At 38.2% G+C, this 18186-nt stretch overlaps 2 protein-coding genes across 3 annotated transcripts in view; both read left to right on the forward strand.

Moving 5' to 3' along the window:
• The first annotated feature begins 4421 nt into the window (after positions 1 to 4421).
• Positions 4422 to 10452, forward strand: alkbh4 (alkB homolog 4, lysine demthylase). Its single transcript, XM_028807135.2, has 3 exons — positions 4422 to 4596; positions 7825 to 8022; positions 8653 to 10452. Exons 1-3 carry the CDS (start codon positions 4489 to 4491, stop codon positions 9217 to 9219), a joined length of 873 nt encoding a protein of 290 aa, XP_028662968.1. The 5' UTR covers positions 4422 to 4488; the 3' UTR covers positions 9220 to 10452.
• Positions 10453 to 13630: 3178 nt separating this feature from the next.
• lrwd1 (leucine-rich repeats and WD repeat domain containing 1) overlaps positions 13631 to 18186 on the forward strand; it is a 45420-nt gene continuing 40864 nt past the window's right edge. Inside the window, exons 1-2 of one of the 2 annotated variants that reach the window (XM_028807139.2) lie at positions 13631 to 13734; positions 17999 to 18106. In XM_028807139.2, coding sequence (XP_028662972.1) covers positions 18027 to 18106 — 80 coding nt within the window. In that variant the 5' untranslated portion in view covers positions 13631 to 13734; positions 17999 to 18026. Of the gene's footprint in view, positions 13735 to 17808; positions 17828 to 17998; positions 18107 to 18186 lie in introns of those variants that run through there. The other variant, XM_051930784.1, reaches the window with a different exon arrangement.

Below are 18186 nucleotides of genomic sequence, written 5' to 3' on the forward strand. Positions count from 1 at the left end.
CCTCCTTACCAGCTAGCCAGGCCCATGGAGCCTCTAGATTATATTTCTGTGTGCACATGTCTTTATTGTTTATTTCATTGGTTTTTTTTTTTCTCCCTTTTCATGTCCACCTTTTGTATGATAGTTTAATAAAATACAGTGATCCCTCGCTATATCGCGCTTCGCCTTTCGCGGCTTCACTCCATCGCGGATTTTATATGTAAGCATATTTAAATATATATCGCGGATTTTTCGCTGCTTCGCGGGTTTCTGCGGACAATAGGTCTTTTAATTTCTGGTACATGCTTCCTCAGTTGGTTTGCCCAGTTGATTTCATACAAGGGACGCTATTGGCAGATGGCTGAAAAGCTATCCAGCTAACTTTCTATCTCTCTCTCTCTCTTGCGCTGACGTAGGGGGGGTGTGAGCAGGGGGGCTGTGTGCAGCTGCTTCCTGAAGGACAGGCTGCACGGAGCTTCGCATACTTAAAAGCTCAAAGGGCACGTATTGATTTTTTTTATCTGTCTCTCGCTATCTCTCTCTCTCTCTCTCTCTCTCTCTCTCTCTCTTCCTGCTCCTGACAGAGGGGGTGTGAGCTGCCGCCTTCAACAGCTTTGTACCGGCGGTGCTTCGCATACTTAAAAGCCGTATTGATTTTTTTTTGACTGCTTGCTTTGCACTCCTTTGAAAAGGAAGATATGTTTGCATTCTTTTAATTGTGAGACAGAACTGTCATCTCTGTCTTGTCATGGAGCACAGTTTAAACTTTTGAAAAAGAGACAAATGTTTGTTTGCAGTGTTTGAATAACGTTCCTGTCTCTCTACAACCTCCTGTGTTTCTGCGCAAATCTGTGACCCAAGCATGACATTCTAAAAATAACCATATAAACGTATGGTTTCTACTTCGCGGATTTTCCTACTTCGCGGGTGGCTCTGGAACGCAACCCCCGCGATGGAGGAGGGATTACTGTAATTGTTTTGATACATTTTTGTGCTCTTCTTCCATGGTTCCATTGTGGGTTCACTTCCCGATTCCTCCCTGTGTGGATAGCGCTTTGAGTACTAGCGCTATATAAATGTAATTTATTATTATTATGGTTAAGATGGCACACAGGAGCACCTTTCCCCACAAAAGTAAACACTGTAGTTTTCTATAAAGGGTGCCAAAGTTGAAAGCCAATAAGGGTTTTTTTAAAGCCATTGTGAAATATATTTAGCTACCAGAATGTTACAATTTACCTCTCTGGAACAACATCTCCCTTCACTAGGCTTTTTACATGACATTGCTAGTTTAATAGATTAATCATACAACTGTATTAAGAGTTGATTCATTTACCTAAACATTTACAACATTTTTTCTATAGCACATTTTCATGTACTGGATGTAGCTCAAAGTGCTTTACAAGATATCAGAGATAGTAGCACAAAAAGAAAAATTAGGTAAGAATAATGATAAATAACAAATCAATATGAGCTTGCACACCAAAGATACATAAGCAATAGAAAAATAGAGCCCTTTATATGTAATGTTGTATTGTAAGTTTCTAAAGATGAGTATAAGTTCAGATGGCTGAGATGATAGAAAAAAAACAGTTAAAAAGTGATAAGAAATAAATTCATGAACAAACTTAGGTTTGTGCCTTTGATGTTTTTGCCCACAGTGCCTGTGCCTTCTGTGCTTTCACTTTAGTTTTTGTCTCCTCTCCTGTGCATACATTCTTAAATACTGTAAGTGTGTTCTGTTCTGCATTATCAACTGCTTCCACGTGATGCTGTTTTTCTATACAATGTCAAACCCACATAATCCCAATCAGAGTCAGTGGGCATGGCAGCCCCAGCACAATTGGGGACAAGGCCACAGTTAATCCTGAACAGGGTGCTCCTGTTTGTAGGAATACTTGCACAGCCACAGTTGGTCATACTGATCAGTTCAAAATTTACAAATCAACCAACATAAACTTACATGATATATGGGGAAAAAGACCATTCAAACTCGACATGGCGTCTGGACTACCAATAGAACCTATTCCTCTGAAATTATCAGCCACATAGAGAGGATTTAGAATAGGTTTAGGTTCCTTTATTTAGTCATGTTTACACAGGAAAACATGAAATTTGCCTTCTCAGTTGCATCTAATAACAGGTAACAGACAGAATGAAATAAAACAGACAATAGAAATAAGAAAAGTTAAGGTAAGGCAGTTAGATAAAACATATTTATACCAAAAAAAAAAAAAAAAAGGTAACAGGATATACTGTATATCAAAACCTTAAACATTATCCCCGATATTTCTTATTGAAAAGTCATATGGCACTAGGAAGAAAGGAGTTTCTGGAGCGATTTGTGTGGGTTTTCAAAGCAACTATCCTTCCTGATTTACTGAAGTTTAGTTCTACATGTAATGGATGTCTGTCATCAGTTGAGATGATTTCCAGTTTCTTTAGCATTGCCCTCTGACACACACTAGTCAAATCATCTACATCAGCCCCAATAACTTTAGCTGCATACTTCGTAATCTGCTGGAGCTTTTTTGAGTTTTGGTTTGTCAGACTATTACACCAGGCAATGAAACTGAAAGTGATCATGGACTGGATCATACTACGATAGAAGGACAACATGAGGTCCTTGTCTACTTTAAATAGTTTGAGTTCATGGAGGAGAAATAAGCGCTGGTTGCATTTAGAAAATATTTTTTTTGTATTTGTATTCCAGTTAAGATTGTTATCTAGGTAAGTTCCTAAGTATTTATATTCATTCACTATTTCTACCTCCTCTCCAAGAACTACAATAGGTGAACATACAGATTTCTGTCTCTTAAAATCAAATATCATTTCTTTGGTCTTTTTTACATTCAGAGTGAGAGTTTTTATTGCACCAGTTTACCATACAGTCCACTTGATTTAGATAATGGCTTTCATCCTCCCCAGATATGCATCCTATGATCATGGTGTCATCTGCATACTTAATAATGGAGCAGTGGTCATTGTTCTGTCTCAGGTCACTTGTGTACAGAGTAAACAGTAATGGTGATAAGACACACCCCTGTGGACTTCCTGTGTTTGAATGAATGGCTATTGAAAAAGTGTCCTGAATAACTGTCTGTGAACGATTTAAAAGAAAGTTCTGAATCCATAGTGTGATAAATGGGTTTACATTCATACTGTTTAATTTCCCAATCAGTATATGAGGCTGTATAGTATTGAACGCTGAAGAAAAATCCAAAAATAGTGCTCTGACATATGAACCAGGCTGATCAAGAAAGGTATAGATTTGATGTAAGATAACAAGCAGAGCATCTTCCACACTTCTGTTTGCACAATAAGCAAATTGATTGTTGTCTTGAAAAGACTTTGTCATTAAAATGTTTTTCACCAAGTGTTCAAAGCATTTCATTGGAATAGATGTAAGTGCCACTGGTCTGTAATCATTTAAACCTTAGATACAGATCATAGAAACCTTAGATACAGGGGTAATGATTGACTGTTTCCACAGATTTGGTACAATACCACAGGTCAGAGACCAGTTAAAAAGCAAATGAAAAACTGGGGAGAGCTGCTTAGAGCAAGACTTTAAGAGCCGACCTGATATGCCAGAATCAACCAGTTAAGAGGCTATGTCTGTCTTTGGGGCAAGAAACATTCTTGGACAGAGTGTCACCCTAATCAGAGGCAGCAGGGATCAATGGATGTCACCTTATCTTTAAAACCAGGTTATGACACTCTGCCTTAGAAAGACAAACAATACAATAAAAGATCTTGGCCATCCTAACAGTCACTTTCTCACTTCTATCTTCGGCAATTCGTACAGGGCCATTGGCACTCACATTCAGTGGTAGTATCATCCTGCAGATCATAAGGTTATGGAACAATGAATCGCAGCAACAAATACTGTAAAATAATAAAAACTGTGTATAAGGACTAGTTTGGCTGAAAGGAAATGGTGTTGCAGATATGCTGCCAGCAAACTGCAGTAGTGAAACAAGGATTTCAAATAACCTTTTTGAAACTATAACAAAAAGTGCCCTGTGTGCCCAGCAGGAGATGCCAGCGTATTATAGGGCATACCTGCACATAAGTAAAGCACCAATCGCCCTATTCACACCCATTAACTGAGTGAGTGATGCAAATGCCAACTGCATGGAATGAGGAGTGAGAGAGTGTCCCTCCACACAGATGAAGAATAAAAGCTATTCAATGATTAAGGACAATAGGAGGGATGATATAAATTCAGTGCGCAGAGTTAGAAAAATCGATTAACATTTCCAAGTTATGTCTGTTAGTAAGTCCCCGTGACCCTAAATTAGAATACCCAGGTTAAAAATATTATTTTTGAAAATGCCCCAGGGCTTGTCTGGTTCCAAGACAGCATTTAAAACTAAGGCAGTTATTTCAACCTCCATGCAGCAGATGGCAGTATCGCGTATTCGGGAACTAACTTGCCAGATGCTACTCAAATACCAGGTGAAGAAGACGACCAGAACTTTAACTCGGCGTGCTTGAGATTTGAGGATGCCGGGCACAGAGGGCACAGCTCAGTTTTGTGGGTGTAAGGGGATCCGTTCGTGCTTGATATGCGAGCAGTTTGGCAGCAAAGTGTCCAAGGCGGCTGAGCAGGTGGTAAGTAGCGGTATGTCAAGCGAGCAAGTTTATAGTGTTGGAGAAAAACTCTTAAAACAGCAAGGACTAAGGAGTCAGTCCAATGTAAACTTGGTGTCATTTACTCCATTCCTTAATTTGGGCACACGTATGTTAAGGTTAGGCGAATGTGGGCGCATACTGATAGGTTTAAATTAGCTCAGTACAATTTCAGTTTGACACCATTGACCTCATTGGTAAGGTTCACATAAAAACAAGGAATTTTCTATATTTCGGTGTATATTTTATATTTAAGTTTATTTAGGCAGCATGATTTGAAAGAAATGCCCAATCTTTAGAAAATGCATACATATACTGATGAAAAAGAAATGCCACGCGTTCAGCCTTAATTGCTGTAATTTCAATAAGCGACTGGGAATAACTGGAACATTAAACGGTTCAACGTCAAAAAAATAACAGTTGTGAACGTTACCAGCAGTCGTGTTGCTGCCCGTCAGTATTTCGTTTGATTGCACTTATTTCATAAACCTCTGACTCTTGTAGTCGCCGAGCTCTCGGAATCTGCAGTTGTAGGATGGTAGCGCATTCCTGCAGAAGAACCTGACGAAGCTGCAGGTCACTGGCATACAGCGATTCAGCAGGATCCCAAGGAGGGCATTTGGTAGTTTTTAAAGCACCGACCCATCCCCGCAAAGTGTTCCAGAAAAAGTTCATTTTAAAATTTTTAATGTAAACAACTCCATCTGGTGACAGCACGTGGAACAGGAAAAAATACAACAAGTGTACAGTACTACATGTTTTGCCGCATCTCATTTCTTTAAATTGAGTATTGTCGAAATTATAAATAAAATCTTTGTAAGCCTCGTCTTTACTAAGCAATATATATTTATAATAACAATATTGGTTAGTCAGCATGTCTGTGCTTAAATGAAATGTGGAATTGCATTAACTAAGCAGGAATTGGTGGAAGTGTTTATGCAACCTGTGAATGAGGAACATTGTGAGAAACGGAATAAATAAATTACATTAAAGTAAGACTATTCATTTTTGTTTAGAACTGTATAAAGGGTAAGACTTTTTTATTATTTCCCCTGACTTTGAGAATACGCATCCACAAGTCACAGATAAGGTTGGGGTACACAAACACCCCATTGCCAGCTTGTAAAGCCATGGGCAATTTATTTTCCCCAATATTGCAATGGGTCCTGCAGCTGTGCAGTGTTACTGTGAATTACAATATAATTGGTACAGAAAGAATTATCTGCAACTTCAGCAAAACCAATGAACTGGTTATTGACTTTTGTCACACCAAAGTGCCTCTATGTCCAGTAACTATTCAGGGAGTGGATGTAGAGGTGGTGCACTCCTACAGATACTTGGGCGTTCAAATTAATGACGGGTTGGACTGGTTTCGAAACCAGAAGAACTATATAAGAAAAGGCTGAGCAGGTGCTTTTTCCTTAGGAAACTGCATTCCTTTAATATGGGATGTGACATCCTTCATCTCTTCCACAACTCTGTGATGGGCTGGGCTTTTAACATAAGTTCATTGTAGACTCCCTGAATTAGTAAGCTGAATAAAAATGCAGGTTCAGTCATAGGATGCTTTCTGGACACCCTGGAGGTAGGATCAAAAAAGAGAACTAAAACAAAACTGAGTGCCATTTTGAACAGTGTTGCACATTATCTCTGATGCACTTACATTTCTGCTGAATGATTCGTCAGCTGAAAGTCCTCAGTGTATCAAGAAACTCTGCTGGATCTCCATTATACCAACAGCAGTACATCTGCATAATGCCTCACTGGGACTGTGCCAGCCAACTCAGAAGTTTTTGTTCTTAATTTTCTTCCATTTTAGTCATTCTGGTGTGTGTATAAATTTATTTAAGGAGCTTCTGTAAGAAGCCAAATTTCACCCTGTGGACAAATAAAGTTTTATGTATCTAAAATACAACATAATAGTAATAAGTATTATTACCGGTAGTATGTTTATTTCCCCAAATGCCATGTTGCACCTCCTTTGTCTCCTCCTTATTCTCATGCAAGGCACAGTAATGCTTTATCGTGGACAAAGTGTTATTATTGTACCCCAATTCCTTGGAATACAATAAACACATTATCTTATGGGAAAAAAAGGACAATCAAGCACGATGCATAATTCTTGACAGATTACATTTCAAACACTTAGTGTTACCTTGTTGGTTAAAATAGGATGGAAGTTTTTCTAAATGGAAGAACATTTTTTCTTCTTTGCTGGATCCGTTTTAAAGTTACACAGAGAAAACACAAAATTACCCATAGAACTTAAATCTTTGCCATCTCTCCCGGCAATTACATATCTCACTGATGTCTCTCTCTGATTTGAGCCACGAGCCAAACCAGTCACTTGATGTGGATGGGCTGTGAGGATTCACATGTCACAGATTACGTCAAACTTCCGAATCAATATAAGTGCCAATATAGGCTTCACTGAATATTTCCTGGATTACTCAAAGCACATTTTGAAGCCTTGACATCTCACTTAACATCACTAACTTCTGGTAAAGAGAAGACGGGCTAAGGCAACACCTGCACAGCATCATGTTGTATCCACCTGAATAGGTGCAACACCCCCACAAGACTTTTTTTTTCTGTGCAATCATACCATGTAAATGTGAATGTGGTGATGACTGTGTTACACTAAATGTGTAGGTCTTAGAAGGAGTTGTCAAACCACTGTTGAAGTTCTGTTCATTTCATACACAGGCTTTATCAAGTTTAGCAAAGGTTTTTTAATGACCTTTTAGCACTGTGAGATGGTCAACATTAGAATGTTGTATCCTGTTTACACAGGAAGACTGATGAAAAGGTAATTCTAGCAATAAAGGCATGACTGAGTAGTTTTTCTCCTGTATTGATACTCTGATAATTGTTTCAGATGGTAGAAATAAAGCTGAGATGTAACAAAGATCTGAATACTGTTGAATTTCACACTGCATGCATGTTTTATCGAACCAGAAAGTAAAGTCCTGTAGTCCTACACAAACAGCCTATGAACTTAGAGGACTGCAAGTATAAATCTTGTTCCCACTGACCTGTCTGGTTTCTGCTTTTAACACTTCTTGAGGACTGGAACGTGTCACACATCCCAGCTATATTTCCCGCATTGAACATGCAAAGCCAAATTAAAAGTTTTTCCATAGTTGTATTCTATCAAATATTGTTGGAACTTATGTTTTGCTTTTGTCAATTTTTCCTTCCTGTCTGAAGCAAAAGGTCATCTTCAATTATGACTCTGCAACAGGTTTTGCCGTTCACAAAGCTGATACTGGTCAAGAGGCTTTGTCATTTTCCTTTCCTGGTATCATCCTGTTAAAGGACTTTGTAAGTGAAGAGGAGGAAATGGAGTTGGTAAGACTAATGGATTTAAGCGATTGGAAGAAATCACAATCTGGGCGATTTAAGCAGGTCAGTTGTGCTAGAATTTGTTTTTTTTAATAAGTAAAAGCCTTTGTATAAGAGGCTGAAAATGATCAAAATTATCTTTCATTAAACAAGGAGGCAAAGGTTGGTCAGTCAGATAGGTGTTAGCTTGTAAAGTGTTGAGGAAGCCTGCAATACAAATGTCCGTTATTGAACCTATTTAAACCAGTACAGAAGTACCAGATACAGGGCATTAACTAAGAATTGAATGTATGTCAGTTCATTGCAAGGCACACTTTTACATATACTTGTACTAGATAAAAAAAATAATTAAGAGTTGCCAATTAATGTAATATGCATGTCTCTAGAATGTGGGAGGATAAATATAGTAGTGCATGGATGGGGAAAAAAAAGATAAAGGTTGAATGTACAGACTGCATACAGGGTGTGTCTGGGGTAAAATCCACTCCAGAATCCTGGAGTTCTATGGCAGCACAAAGCCTTTGTGTCACCCAAGCCTGTAAAAGTTTAAAGTGGTGGTGCATAGTGGTTGCAATTAAATGAAATGGTGATTTACTTGTGTTTTATTACTGTCATGCCTTTTGGTTTTAAACATATGTGGTCACTATTTCTTTTGAATGCTCTCACCTACTTTTCCTTTTGTTTTCCCGGCAGGATTATGGGCCCAAAGTGAACTTCAAAAAGCAGAAAGTCAAGGTGGGGAGTTTCAGTGGGCTTCCTAGCTTCAGCCAGAATGTCATAGAGAGAATGAAAAAGTGGCCAATTTTATGTGGTTTTCAGCCTGTTGAACAGTGTAATTTGGATTATCATCCCAGCCGGGGTTCTGCTATTGACCCTCACTTTGATGACAACTGGTTGTGGGGTGAGCGACTTGTCAGCCTAAATCTGTTATCTCCTACAACACTTTCTATGAGTAGTGATTCTGATGACCTCTTTTCCGTCTCTGTGGGACATATGAGTGATGGACATCAAGCAGTTCAGAACCTTCCTGCTAGCAAAATAAAAGTGAAGATTCATCTTCCTCAAAGATCACTGGTTGTTGTATATGGAGATGCTAGGTTTAAATGGATGCATGCTATTCAGAGACAAGACATCCTTCAGCGTCGCATCTGTATCACCTTCAGGGAGTTGTCGCCAGATTTTCTCCAAGGGGGAGTACATGAAAGTCTTGGTTCTCAATTACTGGGTATTGCCCAGGGATTTCAGGGGATGCCACTGTAAAAGATGCCTTTGACAATTTACTTGCAAAAGGAAGTGTCTTGGAGACTGAATTTGTTGGCATTATTTCCTGAGCAGATGTATGCTAGGTACACTCATGAAGAAGTGTGCCTTTTAATTAAAAGGCTATGTAATCAAAACTTCTTTTGAAAATTGGCCTGAGGAAACCTTCACCTCCAAGGTTAACCATCATTATGGTCAATTTTTAAAAAGACGGACTCCACATAGTCAAATTAATTTTATTTTTTTACTAGGTGGCTGTTTTTTTTAAAATGCAACTAGTGTGGTTTACTTTAAAAATCAGTAAAGACTTTTTTACAATGAAGCAAATTCATAAAGATGATATTTTGCTTTTATTTTTAAAATATTTCTAATAATTGGGGATTCATGAATATTTGAATGGAGTGTGTGTTTGTGTGTGTTGGGTATACACAAATCAAGTAAGAATGAAAAGGCTTACTGTAGGAATGACCTAAATGAGGGAAACTGTCTAATTAAAAGATTACTTTAAAGGCAAAAGTTGATATTTCAGCAAGAAATTGATACAAACTAAAGCCAGAAGGCTATATGAGTAGTTTACAAAAAGAATGAGTTTAACACAACACTGTTATTTATGTGCAGTACCAATGAAATGGCTTCCTCACATTTTTGAAGTTTCATATGTCCCACCGTATGAGTAAAATCACTAACTACAGTATAGCAAGCTTTAGTATTGTACATGAATTTGGAACTTGTTGGAATGAAGGCACAACAAAGACAATCATACCACAAGGAACCTGGACTTCTGTTCTGAAGAGCACACATTTTTAGAACAGTAGTTCCATATTACCATGCTTTCCCACTACATCTATAGTGTCTTTATGACACCTGCTTAATCATGCTTAAAAAAGGTATGGAGTCACTGGGGGCCAGATGCCATCCTGGCAGCACTGAGCACAAGACTATCGCAAGAGTTACTAACTCATACACATGCAAATTGGGACCAATTTAGAATCACCGATTAGTCTTGCCTGCATATGTTTGAGAATGTGAGAGAATAACCCATGCAGACACAGAATGTGCAGAATCCATATAGACAATTACTGAATGAGATGTTGAGTCCAGGATGCTGCATAAATGGAACAGCCATGCTAAACACTGTCCTGTGCTACTGTGTGGCCCACTGCTGTCAGCTGTTTGAAGTAATGTTCGCAAGGGTCCGGGTTTTAAAATTATTCTACCTTGTGTACGTTTTAATTTTTATTAATATCCCCCACTGATAAGGTATTACTTGTATATACAGTGAATGTTAGGTGACTTTCATTTTTCCACATATGCGAGTGGTATTAAATATATTTTCTGGAATGGCAACTGTCATATCATCACTTATTTATTTTGAGTTTGTAAGGTATTGTGTTGTTTTTCTTTGAGCACTGATTGGATGAAATCTTTGTCTGCAATTTCTTTTATTTAAGACATTTGTTTGCTTTTAATGCACAAATCAAAATTAATTTATTGCATAAATTCCTTTTATAGTTACGTGTGGCAATAAAAGTGACTTCCTACATTTTGTATGTTTTTTGGATATGCATTTACTTATTTCTTTGTTTGCCTTAAATACTTAGCTGCTGCCCTTTGTTGACAATACATTGCCACCATAAAGAGACGCAAAAACATTTTTCCACTTATTTCATAGCATGTATAACTTTTGTATATTCTAGAGTTAATTAGATAATTGCTGCTTGTGCCAATTTTTGTTTGCAAACCAATATAAATATTCATTTCCTTTAAGAGTTGCTGATAAGGAAAATTAAATTAGAAATGTAATGTACCAAACTCAGTAATACAAAAGAAGTTAGAAAAGGTGGAAAATACTTCATGTATTGAAATATTTCTCTTACCAAGATTTTTTTTTTTCTTATACTGTCAATATTTTACTTCATACTTTAAAACAAAATATGCTTTTGATTTTAGATCACCAGAATCACTTGAAAAACTGCTTCATTTGAATGTTTTTCCTCATCTATGTTCAACTATTCCTTAATGGTAATATTACATAGTAAACCTTTTTTTCGCCGTGTGTGTATGTACAGTATGTAGCTAGGTTCTTGTGCACGATTTAATTTAAAAAAAATAAAAAAAAAATCAGGTATGGAAAAGGCTCTTGGTATCATCTGTGTTTAGTTTTCTACTCTACACAGACCAGCCTTTTGTACATTTGGCCTTATTAACTCATCCTGATATTTAAAACTACAGGGTGTGACTTGACTAATGTGAAGCACGTGTATAAAGTGAAACCTGCGGTTAACCAAGTCTGACAGAAGAAAATTGTATTTAGGTATGTTCATCTTAGCTTAATTTATTCACCTTATGTTTGTTGTAGCAATGGCATGGTTGCCATATATTTCTCACACATTCAATGCCCTAAGTTCAGATCTCTGCCTCTGCACTCCACAGTCTTTTGGGGATTTACTTGTTCTCTGTTTGCCTACAAATGTTTTCCTCTGCTTTCAGCTGTTTCTCTCTCGCATCTCCCAGATGGGTTAGATAAATTGGAAGCAAGTACATTTCCCACTATGAGTGATTTGTTGGTTTGTTCAGTTGTGTCCTGGCTGAGCCATTGACTTGCTTACAGTTTTGCATACACTGCTGCTGAAATAGGCACAGGCTTTGTTTAACCCTGTCCTGGAATAGCAGATTAGGAAAGTGCTGGATGGATGTGTGTATATTTAATGTACAACAATCTGCTTGATGCCAATAATGTGGTTTTACGTTATTTAAAGACCTCATTTCAAATTTAGAATTATCACTTATCGATCCATCCAGTTTTATAACTTGCTTATCAATGGGGGCGTAAGGGCGAGAACAAAACCTAGAGGGAGAGCCAGGTCTATCACTGGGAAATACTCGCATTAAATCCAAATTCAGTTGTACTGGGCCAATTTAGAATCACCAGTCAACTTAACATTGATCTTTACTGGTGGGAGGAGGGAAACCATACTACCCAGAGGAAAAAGACTGCAGAGTGACCTGTAATGTTGTTCAAATCCAGATATGTTAAGGTGATAATCACATAATCATAGATAGATAGATACTTTATTAATCCCAAGGGGAAATTCACATACTCCAGCAGCAGCATACTGATAAGGAAACAATATTAAATTAAAGAGTGATAAAAAATTAAGGTAAAACTGGCAATAACTTTGTATAATGTTAACGTTTACTCCCTCGGGTGGAACTGAAGAGTCGCATAGTGTGGGGGAGGAACGATGTCCTCAGTCTGTCAGTGGAGCAGGACATTGACGGCAGTCTGTCGCTGAAGCTGCTCCTCTGTTTGGAGATGATACTGTTTAGTGGATGCAGTGGATTTCTCCATGATTGACAGGAGCCTGCTCAGTGCCCGTCGCTCTGCCATAGATGTCAAACTGTCCAGCTTCATGCCTACAACAGAGCCCGCCTTCCTTACCAGTTTGTCCAGGCGTAAGGCGTCCCTCTTCTTTATGCTGCCTCCCCAGCACACCACCCGCGTCGAAGAGGGCACTCGCCACAAACCGTCTGATAGAACATCTGCAGCATCTTATTGCAGATGTTGAAGGACGCCAGCCTTCTAAGTAAGTATAGCCGGCTCTGTCCCGCTCTTGCAAAGGAGCATCAGTATTGGCAGTCCAGTCCCAATTTAACTTCTTGAGTAGCGAAGTGTTAACAATAACGCCCAGATAGGCCATGACTTGTGCAATTTTAATTTCAACGTACATTTTAATAACAAAACAGACCAGTAGGCCCACGATGACTGATCCTGCCTGTTTTAGAAGCTCACTTGCAGTACTGAGGCAAAAATTAACTTGAAGATCGTACTGCAGACCCCGGGGAATCTACAGCGTGCAGACAAAAAAATAATGCCACTTGTGAAAAAGCGCTGAGAGTCATACACAGAAACGTGCTTGAAATTTACATTTACATTATTTAGCAGACGCTCTTATCCAGAGCGACTTACAACAGTGTTTGTTTTGCATACCCCTTGGGGTCAGAGCGCAGGATCAGCCATTGTACAGTGCCCCCTGGAGCAATTACAGGTTAAGGGCCTTGCTCAAGGGCCCAGCAGAGTAGGATCTCTTATGGCAGTGACGGGGATTCGAACCGGCAACCTTCGGGATACCAGCGCAGATCCTTAGCCTCAGAGCCACCACTCCGCCCCCTATGCGTATTTGAAATATACTGTATGTCAAATGTTAGATACATGTACTTAATGTGTCTATACAGCGTATGACAAGTATTTAATCATTTACAATTCTGGATATTCAAAGAGACCTGTGGGCCTGAGAGTTAAAGATACAAGTGAAAAAGACGGCAAATGGAGCGGTTCGAGGACAGCACAAGTGACAGGATGCTACTTCGTCAGCGGGTATGCGGAACTCCATTTTTGCCACACACAGCATGGCGGTATATTGACGCCACTGGAGGGGGTGGGTGAAAGGTGAAAGGTAACGACTACAGTTTCCCGGGAAATTCACACACGAGGGAACAGACTGTGAATTAACAGTAAGTGTGGAGTCGGGCATACTGCGGTTTTGTTGTACTTGGTGACATCGGTAACTATAGGCATGCGGGAGGTACTTCTTGACGTAAATGTGTGCGCGCGCTGCTCACTATTTACAATTTGTTACTATATTTACTACTTACTGCTGCAAGATATACTCTTCTGCCCTGCATGTTGATTTACAATGGGTTAATTGATGTTGGGCGTGGGGCACAGTGGTGCAGTGGTTAGTGGGTTAAAATATACAGTTTCCAACCAATTTAATCACATATCTAAGAGACTAACAGATTTTTATGCATGAAAGAGAATGAACTGTACGATGGAGTCCCGTCTAGTTGTAACTTGCAGCATCGACCCCCATGACAACGTATTGAAATAAGAAAGTTCGTAAAATGAGAAGCTACGCCTTTCCTTCCTTTTCTCTCATGGTCAAGAGCACAGTATCACTAAGCACTTAAAAAATGCCAATTCTTTCACATCAAAGAAGATAACATATAAAATTATTCACTGTAGAGTAAATTGCAAGGAGATGCAGTAATGTTATGTACCTTTACTCCCTGTTTATTTTATACAAAATGAGAAGAAAGGAGCTCAAGGACTTAAATAGTGAAGTCTCCAAGCTTGAAACGATGAAGTGCCTATGACCTCAATTGAAATGTGTGTAAGCGAGATGATACTCTGTAATGCTAAATTAAAACAGATAAATTGTCTTTGTTCAAAAAAGGCTTCAACAAGACAGTGTAGCAATGTTTAGCTCAGCGAACTTACACAAGCCACCTGTGTCTTTTTTAAGCCCAATGATAATGCACTTTGCCAAGTGTAAAGGAATGACATACCATAATATTCTCCAAACCACGTAATCCAATTTATGGTTGGATAGGCTGGAGCCTCTCCTGGTAAGCACTGGATAGGGGATGTGCAAATTCACACAGAACCCAATTTGGATTTGCTGGTTAACATTACCTGCACATCTTTGGAGATGTTGGTAAGAAAACCCTTGTATATTTGGGGTTGGGTGTTGAAACTCCACATTGATGATGTCCACATGCAGGATTAGAACCCAGAATGCTGGATCTGTGTCACTGAGTTGCTTTGTACAGGAATAAAATACATGGTAACAAACTTGAGATTACATATAAGGTGCTATTTAAAAAGATTCTGAAATCTTCAAACTATGGGAAAACCTGTACATACTGTATTCTGAGGAACACAAATGTTAGTTACTACACCCAGAATAAATGAGAAAGAGATTTTCTAATGTGACAGTATTCCCCACTGAATGCTGTTTAGACAGTTGTACAATAGGTTTTGTGTGGTTTACACTACTGTGTTATAAAATTCTGTTTTTGGAGTAGTTTGTTCCTAAAAAGCAAAGAGAGAATTTGTTTTACGTTTTAAACAAAGGCAACCTCAACTGGGAAAGCGACAGTTAAACATGCTAAGGATGAACAGTATAGAATGATATTGTGATCCATCTTTTAAAAGTGTTAATCATAAATTATTGCTTTACTGACACCTTTATCCAAGGCAACTTTGAACATTTGAGATACAACTGATTACTTTTTTTTTTTTAATTTTCCAATTGAAGCACAGGCAGGTTAAGTAACTTTCTTGTTGTCACACAGTGTCAGTAGTGGGATTTGAACCCACAACTTCAGGATTTGGGTCCTAATTCTTAATCTCTACTCCACACTAGATTGAGCTGGCAATGTTTTACAATATGGTACTTTTTGATGAGATGGGTTGTTGTTTTTTTCTGTTGTATGGTACAAGGAGCCAGAAATAAGAATAGTACATTTGTGAAATTTACTTTGAAGCGTGATCTGTGTTGCTTATTTTAGTTTCTTTTTTGTGTGAATATGCCATATGATGAACTGGCATCCCGGCCTGGTACTCATCCAAACCTGCAAGTGATTGGCTCTTTCGGCTCTTTACTACCCCAAGTTTGCATTCGATGGGTTTACAACACTAAATCCCAATAATTCTTTCTTTAAAGTCTGTTCTCCAGGTTTTCATGTGGGTTTCTCTGGACACTGTAGGTATCTATTAATCCCAAAGCCTTGCAGGTTGGGTTGATTGATGGCAGTATTGCTAGGTCTGCTGTTTTCTCACCCAGTTGGTCTATTTTTGATTGGCAACCATTGGAAAAAAACGCCATCTTCTGCACCTGTGAGAAATCAACATCATCTGAGCCTTATGTTGTAATTAATGTGCACACGCATGACATTAGCTATTTTGCAAGCCCCTTCCTCTGCCTTATAAGCATCTTTTTCCTCTTTTGGGTACTTCTCCGCCTGCTCTCCACACCTGTATTTGCACTTTATCATTTTATAATCTCCGGGGGGGAGGACCCCACCCCCATTTACTTGATGGGGAATGGGTCTTCATTCCTAATCCTACCTAATCCACCACTCTACCATGTGATTTTTGAACTGTCCTTGGGCTATAAATTTTTTTGAGATCTGAAAACCCTAATTGATGGCCAACTATAAATCCGCCTAGTTTGTGTACAGTATATGAGTGGCACCTGTGAGTCTTTAATGGTCAAAGCAGGTTCAAAAATAGCAGTATTTGTTTAATCATCAGGTGATGGAGTTGATCTTCTATGTATGGTATGTGTTTTACGTGTAAGACAATTTTTTTAAATAGCTAAAGCAATTAAGTCCAAATTACATTTTTTTTAGAGCTGTAGCCTCAAGATAAATTATTGATATAAAATATTTGAATAAATGAAGGTTTTAAAATTAACCTTCATATTTCACATATTGCAGTTTTCATTCTGTTTGTGAGGGACAGGGAGGTAGTACCTAATTAATAATTACTACATTTTCCTTTTTTGACCTCACCAGTCTTTGAATTCAGTTTAAATTAATTAAATTAATCAGGAAGCAAATACACTTTATTTTTTCACTTTACTCTTTTACTTTATTTACTCTTTTAAATATTCAGAGTATTTAATTGCTGATTCTTTCCTTAACAAGCTACCAGTTAAAGATGATGAACCAATAGGTAACCATCTTAACTGGTCTAATTTGTACAACCTTTAAGAAGTATCTGGGTGAGATATTGGGACAGTTTAGCTAAACAAATGAGCTTGATGGATTTAGTGGTCTCCTATATAGTCAAATGTCTTATGTTCTAATGTTCAATAAAATATATGTAAAGGAAAAAAGCATAGAACTGAGAAATAATATTTTGTGGGCTTCAAAACATTCTGAAGATTTTCTTAGAAAAAAAAATCAATATAAAAACAACCGTGGTACAATGAGAGCATTAAGAAACAATGAAATTAGATAACATATTTCAGTAAGAGTAAGAATTGACTTCAAGATAAGAAACTGGTTTGTGAAGAATTGAATTTAGTGCAGCAAAGACCAGACTTAGAATTTTGCTGTGTACTGTGTTATTTCTTTAAATACTGTATTCCACTAATTATTAACCCTACTCAGATTTAATGATTTCATAGACTCAAAAATACAATCTCCTTGTACAGTGACTGGTGTTGGTTCAGTTCTTGCCATACTTCACTAGGTTGACTGATCCTCAGTGTATATTATATTCATGTGCGTACCTGAAACCTTATCCATGGTGGCTTACAAATCTTGCATTGTATAACTATTTTCAGAGGTGACAATTGAATCAGAAAACTTAGGGATTTTAGTTTAATGCCTTATAAAGTAGGCCACTCTTCCTTACAGGCTGTTTAGTCTGCTAATCTTCTAACCTGTTGTTGCAACTATTTTGTATGAATGTTGTAGGAAGCGTATTTTATAATCTGCCATCAGTTACATTTCATATTCTGTAGCACCTTTTTCAGTAGATACTTTGTGTCAATCTGTGAGGGAGTGTTGGATTGGTGGAGTTTGGGAATGGTGATAGGAATCATGTCTGCCTCGCCTCTCTATCCTTGAAGTACAGTATAATGTGACACTTACTGTATCTTTTTGTTCTGAGTACTCTTGGGGTTTCTTTTAGCGTGCTGCAGTTAAAAAGTAACAAGGTCGTCTTCATTGGGTCTCTTGTGTATTGCACAGATTGAAAACTCTCATCGTGGTGTCTGGTCTTGCCTTACTGAACAATTGGAAGCCGTCTAGGGTGAGTGGAGAGGGTTTTCTTCTAGATGATTACAGCTAAGTACCTGTTGATGGCTGCACTGTATACAGGTGTTGGGGTGTGGTTCCCTGATTGGGCTGGGAGGGACCTTTCTTGTCTTTGATTTTCATTCATTATTTGTTCGCTCTTAAAGTCTGTTGCTTTTCTCATTAGGGTTGTCTGCTTGTTGGAGCTCAGAAACATGGCAAAAATTACAGAAAAGCTGCTGCGAGAGCGAGGTCTTCCAAAGGGTTCCAAAGTAAAGAAAGTCCGCTGTTTGAAGTAAGTGAATTTTGCAGAGCCTTTTTTTTTATTACATTCATTAAGGCAGCAGTTTTATTTTTTTTTAACACCAATAAAGA

Source organism: Erpetoichthys calabaricus, chromosome 8 (assembly GCF_900747795.2).
Source record: "Erpetoichthys calabaricus chromosome 8, fErpCal1.3, whole genome shotgun sequence".
In the NCBI taxonomy this organism is placed as follows: domain Eukaryota; kingdom Metazoa; phylum Chordata; class Cladistia; order Polypteriformes; family Polypteridae; genus Erpetoichthys; species Erpetoichthys calabaricus.

Excerpts from the sequence above, each read along its gene's own strand:
- alkbh4 (XM_028807135.2), top strand. The coding sequence starts at position 4,489 with ATGCCGGGCACAGAGGGCACAGCTCAGTTTTGTGGGTGTAAGGGGATC. Across the intron at positions 4,597-7,824 it reads CCAAGGCGGCTGAGCAGGTG|CAAAAGGTCATCTTCAATTA; the intron begins GTAAGTAGCGGT and ends TCCTGTCTGAAG. Across the intron at positions 8,023-8,652 it reads AATCTGGGCGATTTAAGCAG|GATTATGGGCCCAAAGTGAA; the intron begins GTCAGTTGTGCT and ends TTTTCCCGGCAG.